The 7,627-nt window shown below is 36.9% G+C and overlaps 1 protein-coding gene across 2 annotated transcripts in view; it reads right to left on the reverse strand.

Annotated features, from left to right (window-relative positions):
• The window catches only part of LOC106883599 (uncharacterized), a 44,795-nt gene that overhangs the window by 2,690 nt on the left and 34,478 nt on the right, over nt 1–7,627 (reverse strand). For both annotated transcript variants that reach the window (XM_052976003.1, XM_052976002.1), the window contains 2 exons: nt 6,415–6,524; nt 645–821 (listed from right to left, as the gene is read on the reverse strand). In XM_052976003.1, coding sequence (XP_052831963.1) covers nt 645–821; nt 6,415–6,524 — 287 coding nt within the window. The remainder of the gene's footprint in view (nt 1–644; nt 822–6,414; nt 6,525–7,627) is intronic.

Raw genomic sequence — 7,627 nt, forward strand, 5'->3', positions numbered from 1 at the left:
CCCCACCCCATGTGTCTCCTCCTATCCTGGACACTAAAACAAGAGCAATAATAAAGCTGAAGTGAAGAACAAGTATATAATGTGTGTAGTCATTTGGTAAAAAAAAAAAAAAATACCACCCTGAAACATAACAATATATATATATATAGCAATAAGAAAATGGAAGGGAATAGGTGGTATTCATCAACTTGCAGACATTGTATTATGTCAATTTACCTGTTTATTTTTCAACTAAGAGGACAACAAAAACAATATACAGACACATGAGACATATTATGCCATATTAGTAATTAAAAAAGGACATAATATGTCGCATGTGTTTGTATATTGTTATTATTGTCCTCTTAGTTAACAAATTAACAGGTAAATTGACAGAATACAATGTCTGCAAGTTGATGAATACCACATATTCCCCTCCATTTTCTTATTGCTATATAAATTAAGGGTAAAATATCCTTTTACCCGCACCCATTTATTGCACTTGGTAATATGAAGGAAAAACACTAGTGTAATAATAATTGGATATTCTTCCGACAGTATATTGGATAGATATTATCCCTTGGTGTTTTGGATTCACAGCCCCTAACTTTCTTGGAGTTATATATATATAGTTTTACTAAGTGTCATAACTTTCTTGTGCTTACCTGTTGGTCTCCATATTTAAATGGGACTGTGAAAGCACCTTTAGTAAAAATGCTTTCCAGTTCGTCCACAGCTTTCTTCAAGCTTATTTGCTTCTTTGTAAGGGCACCACTATTAGGAACTGTTACCACGTCATGAATCTCAAATGATGCTGAGATTTTATTTTTTACAAACTCAACCTGCAAAATTGTTCAAGAATATATATATATGGTTAAAAATCATGACATCAAAAAAATTTACATCAGGAAATGGTAGTTTTATATTGTAAAAGTGAATTCATGCAAACACACCAACATCAGTTGTCAAGTGGTGGTGGGGAGACAAACACAGACACACTCATACATAGATATATATATTGTTCATTGTATATTCTGTTTTCTTTAAACTATTAATCACACACACACACACACACACACACACACACACACACACACACACACACACACACACACACACACACACACACATACACACACACACACACACACACACACACATGAATGGCCTCTTTCAGTTTCTGTCTACCAAACCCACTCACAAGGCTTTGGTCGGCCTGAGGCTATAGTAGAAGACACTTGCCCAAGGTGCCATGCAGTGGGACTGAACTTGGAACCATGTGGTTGGTAAGCAAGCTACTTGCCACACAGCCACTCCTGTAGAAGTTTTAATGGGAATGTTCCATCAATATTCCTTATGTTGATGTTTATGTATTCAATAATAGGGGTGTTCTTTTTATTTATCCCTGGACAGTCTTTTTCTTTTTAGATGACATTACTCTTTTACTTGTTTCAGTCATTTGACTGCGGCCATGCTGGAGCACCACCTTTAGTTGAGCAAATCGACCCCAGGACTTATTCTTTATAAACCTAGTACTTATTCTATCGGTCTCTTTTGTCGAACCGCTAAGTTATGGAGACGTAAACACACCAGCATCGGTTGTCAAGCGACGTTGGAGGGACAAACACAGTCACACACACATACATATATACGATGAGCTTCTTTCAGTTTCCGTCTACCAAATCCACTCACAAGGCTTTGGTCGGCTTGAGGCTACAGTAGAAGACACTTGCCCAAAGTGCCAAGCTGCTTACCACACAGCCACTCCTGTAGAAGTTTTGATGGGAATGTTCCATCAATATTCCTTATGTTGATGTTTATGTATTCAATAATAGGGGTGCTCTTTTTATTTATCCCTGGACAGTCTTTCTCTTTTTAGATGATATTATATATTTTTGTAGTGACATCTCGTTACATTGGGAGACCACTACTTGCAAATGGCTCACTGTTTAAGTCCTGCTCCTTATTGCTTTAACCCCTTTTTTACCATATTTCTCTTTATTTCAATTAATTTTGAAGATAATGAAGAATTCATTGAAATATCTTGGTCATTACTAAAGGTAGGAATTGGGACAAAGTAACATGGAATCTTAATGAAAAATATTTAGTTAGATCACCTTAAAATGGGAAGTTTGTTTCATAGAAGCAAAGGCAGTCTTGGGCAGGTTGGTATCAAAAGGGTTAACACAAAAAATTAACAGGGTTTGTAGATTTAAACTTAGGTCTGTCATGAGTCTTAGAACTTGTAAGGCTAGAGCTTCGCTTGGTTTCCATGGTGTGTAAGTAACTGAGATTACAACACTAACCACCCCCACTCCTGAACAGGACTTGGGTCTGTTGCAGGGTTAACTTTTCAACTATTACTGGAGCCCATTTATGTCTGAGTGCAGGGTCAATTCATTCGACTAAAAATGTTTCAAGCCGGTGTCCCAGCATGGCCACGGTCTAACAACTGCAACAAGTAAAAGATAAAAGATGAGTATAGGAAAGTATGTATAAAGATGTATGTATTTATAGCAGAAGCTTGTGGTAAGATGCTTGCTTCCCAACCATATGGTTGCAGGTTCAGTTCTACTGTGTGACACTTTGGGTAAGTGTCTTTTACTCACAAGGCCAACCAAAGCCTTGTGAGAGGATTTGGTAGACAGAAACTGAAAGAAGCTTGTCATATATATATATATATATATATATATATATATATATATATATATACACACACACACACACATATATGTATATGTGTGTATTTGTGTCTGTGTTTGTCCCCTCCACCTCCACCACTTGACAACTGGTGCTAGTGTTTATGTCCCTGTAACTTAGCAGTTTGGCAAAAGAGAACTGATAGAATAAGTACCAGGCTTTAAAACAAAAGTACTGGGGTTGATTCATTTGACAAAATATTGTTCAAGGTGGTGCCCCAGTATGGTCGCAGTCTAATGGTTGAAACAAGTAAAAATAAAAGATATATGTCATGTTTATGTATATTAACTATTTAATATATGTGTGGTGTATAACATTTTAATATATTTTGTAAATAGAATTATAAGCCTTCACTTTATGTTGGCTTAGAACTCTGTTTACAAAATTTCAATTACCACTGTTTCCTAATACACCACATTTTAATATGTATTTATAACATGCTAATAATGTATGTGTTTAATATTTTAATAGTGTATATAGGTATATAATCATCATCATCATCATCATTTAATGTCTGCTTTCCATGGGTTGGACGATTTGACTGAGGACTGGTGAACCAGATGGCTACACCAGGCTCCAGTCTGATCTGGCAGAGTTTCTACAGCTGGATGCCTTTCCTAACGCCAACCACTCCGAGAGTGTAGTGGGTGCTTTTACGTGCCACCGGCACGAAGGCCAGTCAGGCGGTACTTGCAATGGCCACGCTCAAAATGGTGTATTTTACTTGCCACCTGCACAGAAGCCAGTCCGGGGGCACTGGCAACGATCTTGCTCGAATATCTTACACGTGCCACCAGCACAAGTGCCAGGAAAGCGACGCTGGGCACAGGTGCCATCCCGATTTCGCTTTCACTTGCCCCAACAGGTCTTCGCAAGCCAAGTTTCATGTCCAATGAAGGAGACGACGTTGGCATGGGTGCCAGTCATCGAATTTAATTCGATTTCGATTTCACTTGCCTCAACAGGTCTTTGCAATGTTAATATTAATATGAATATAATATCTAAGAGGTGAGCTGGCAGAATCCTTAACACACCAGGTAAATTGCTTAGTGGTATTTTGTCCGGCTTTATAGTGTGAATTCGGATTCTCCTGAGGTCAGCTTTGCCTTTCTTCCTTTCGGGGTCGCTGGAGTAGATACCAGTTGAGCACTGGGGGTTGATGTGACTGACTTGGCCTCTTCCCTGAAATTGCTGGCCTTGTGCCATAATTTGAAATTAATATGTATATATGTATGTGTTACTGCATGTGTGTGTGTAGCATGTGCTTGTATGTATGTATATATAACATGTTTATAATATGCAGTATGCATATGTCTAACATGTTTCCATTTATTTTGTTTACACAGCAACACTACTGCTATGACTACCAAATAAAAAAAAACCTCCCACTAAGCTGGTGGTATAATGATGATGACCTTTGACCATGATAAAAGCAGTAAAATAAATATAATTGACAGGACTATTTTCTCTGACCCTTTTGAATGTCAGTTTCAACTGACTGGCTGATGGTAATAGAATGTAATGTAATTATTCTATGTTATAAGTACTCAACAACAATGATAATAATAATAATAATATTACTATAGGCAGAAGGCCGGAAACTTTGTGGGAGGAAACTAGTTGATTACATTGACCCCAGTGTTTCACTGGTATTTAATTTATTGACCCTGAAAGGATGAAAGGCAAAGTCAACCTCGGCAGAATTTGAACTCAGGCATAGCAGCAGATGAAATACAGATAAGCATTTTGTTTGGCGCTCTGATGCAATACCAAGCACTGGCTCTCATGGCTTCTGATCTTAACTTGTTGGAAATGTTATCATGTACATGTTTTGTCTTGGTAAAAAAGATGGGCTACAGCAAATATTCTGTTCAGTATCACAAATTTGCTTGTCAGCTGTTTGACCGTAACCAGTTGAACATGTCCCTTGGTGGCTGATGGTATGCGAATCTCTGATCACGAGCAGAAGTAATGGGGGAGCATTATAGCTGTATGTTGAGAGGAATTCTTCGGGGTTTGAATAATTGACTTCTGGAAACATGGGTGTTTCATTCGACATCCTTAAGCAACTCTTGTTCAGGGACCTTTTGAATGGTTTGGGCCACTCGACCTGAAGAAAATTCTAAGTCCCACCTGCAAGGTCATGCATTATTTATCTTGATATGAAATCACGAAATCACCATGTCATGCACATATGGTTGTGATGTATATGCCTGGTGTACCCTTATCAGGCCCTTATCATGATGGGTATATTGGGCTTCGTATATTTGATCCCAGTGTCACATTGATGGCATGCGCTGCTCTCTCTCACTCAATAATAATAATCCTTTCTACTATAGGCACAAGGCTAGAAATTTTTTGTAGGGGTGGGGCTTAGTTGATTACTTGACCTCAATGCACAACTGCTACTTATTTTATTGACCCTGAAAGGTAAAGTTGACCTCTGCAGCATTTGAACTCAGATCATAAACAGCTAAAAGGAGAATGTCACTAAGCAATTTTTTGACATGCTAATGGTCCTGCAAGCTTGCCACCTTGATAATAATAACAATAACAATAATTTCAAATTTTGGCACAAAGTCAGCAAGTTAGGGAGAGCGAGTTAGTTGATTACATGAATCCCCGGTATTCAGCTGATACTTATTTTATCAACCCTGAAAGGAAGAATGGCAAAGCTGACCTCGGCAGAATTTGAACTCAGAACATAAAGACAGACAAAACGCCACTAAGCATATTGTCTGGCATGCTAACGATTCTGCTAGCTTGCTGCCTTCTAAATAGTAATAACAATTCTTTCTAATTTTGGCACAAGGCCAGCAATTAAGGGGAGGGTTTTAGTCAATTACAAGTTATCCCAGTTCTCAACTGGTACTTATTTTATCAACCCTGAAAGGACGAAAGACAAAGTTTGCCTCAGCAGAATTTCAACTCAAACTATAAAGAGCCAGAAGAAATGCCATTAAATATTTTGTCTGATATCCTAACGCTTCTCCAAGCTTGTCACCTTAACAACAATAACAGCAGTAGCAACAACAACAATAATAATCCTACAAGGCCAGCAACTTTAAGCAGAAAGGGTCAGTTGGTTACCTCATCCCCAATACTTGATTGGGATTTAATTTATTGACCCCAAAGAGATGAAAAGAAAAGTTGACCTTGGTTAGATTTAACCCTTTAGTGTTCAGATTACCCTGTTAAAAGTAATACCTTTTCACTCAAATTGTTTTGAATTATTCCTGCATTATCTTATAGCTTCGAGGTTTCAATGATGTGATTGTTTATTTTTAGAATGTCAATGTAGGTTAGGTGTGAGAGGCTAGATATCGCCAGTTTGAATATAAAACATGTAGAATACCTGGGCCAGATATGGCTGGTTTAAACATTAAAGGGTTAAACTCAGAATGTAAAAAGCCAGACAGAAGAAATGCTGGTAAGCATTTTGTCTGGCACAGCAAAGATTCTGCTAGCTTGTTGCCATTTTAATAATCCTTTCAAATTTTGGTGCAAAGCTGGCAGTTTTAGTGGGAGTCTGGTTAATTGATTACATCGACCCCAGCGCTTTATTGACCACAAAGGGATGAAAAGTAAATTTGACTTCAGAAACAATGAAGATACATACATGAAAGAATGAATGAACTCATACAAACTTGAGAAAATGGATGTAAAAATTATGATTAAAAATAATAATTAGTAACTGATGCATAAATTAAGAATGACTTAAAAAAAAAAACTCACATTTATTTGGTTGATTCTCATAGGAGAAATCTGTATATTATCAATAATTGCGTTGACAATCCCTCGTTTAAAACTTTTCAGGTGCCTTTCAATTAATTGGGTGTGTTTGACTTGAAGAAAAATACATTAAAACATGGAGATTATGCACAATTTTCATGAAGGTTTTTAGAAGGTGAAAGCAGGTTTGTCTTGACTATTAGACTTGGGTTTCTGTACATATTTGGATTTAGAGAAGAAATATGAACTGCTCTGCTTGCTTGATACCACTGATCTTAGTAGGAACTCTTTAACTGAATTAATGTTAACCCAACTCTGGTTTTATTTTATATATATATATATATACATCAGTCAGTAAATGGTGGAGTTGTGTTAACCGCACGTGGAGAAATAATAGGAAAATAAAAAATAATAATAATAATAATAAGGCAGAATGCTAAACTGAAACCATATTTTAATATAGATGTGCATAAGGAGGATTAAAAAGGATTTCTAACCATCTTTCATTGCATGGCAAATTTTCAAGAAGAGGGGAAATGAAAATAATGTTTTTTACAAAAATATTTTAAAAAATAAATATACCACTATATGAGATCTCACGCCAGAAATTTGGACACCTTTTCCACATCTACTTAATGGAAAACTGGAAAAGATACTTAGATGATTGTTTCATCATATGGAAGGAATCCTATGAAAAACTTTTAGAATTTAAAACCATACTTAACAACATACATCCCAGCATTCAATTCACTATGGAATTCAGCAAACATCATCTCCCTTTTCTTGATCTCTTAATTATAAAAACACCTAATAAACAAATTACAACCGACATCTACCACAAACCTACAGATTCACAACAATACCTCCTATTCAGCTCATGCCACCCAAAACACACCAAGATAAATATCCCCTTCAATCTAGCTAAAAGAATTTGCACCATTGTCTCTGACCCAACCACTCGAGAAATACTCTTACAAGACCGCAAAAAAACCCACTATTACAACACCAATATCCGTCCAAACTCATAGACTTTGGAATAAAATGTGCCAAGGAACTTGACAAAAACACACTGAAAACCACCCAACACAGTAACACACCCAACCCCAAAATACTTCCATACATCTCCACCCACAACCCCAAAAATATCGAAGCATACACCACAATCAAACAAAACCTCCCCTTACTCACCACAGACCTGAAAATGAATAATATCATC

This window comes from Octopus bimaculoides, chromosome 23, assembly GCF_001194135.2.
Source record: "Octopus bimaculoides isolate UCB-OBI-ISO-001 chromosome 23, ASM119413v2, whole genome shotgun sequence".
NCBI classification, from domain to species: domain Eukaryota; kingdom Metazoa; phylum Mollusca; class Cephalopoda; order Octopoda; family Octopodidae; genus Octopus; species Octopus bimaculoides.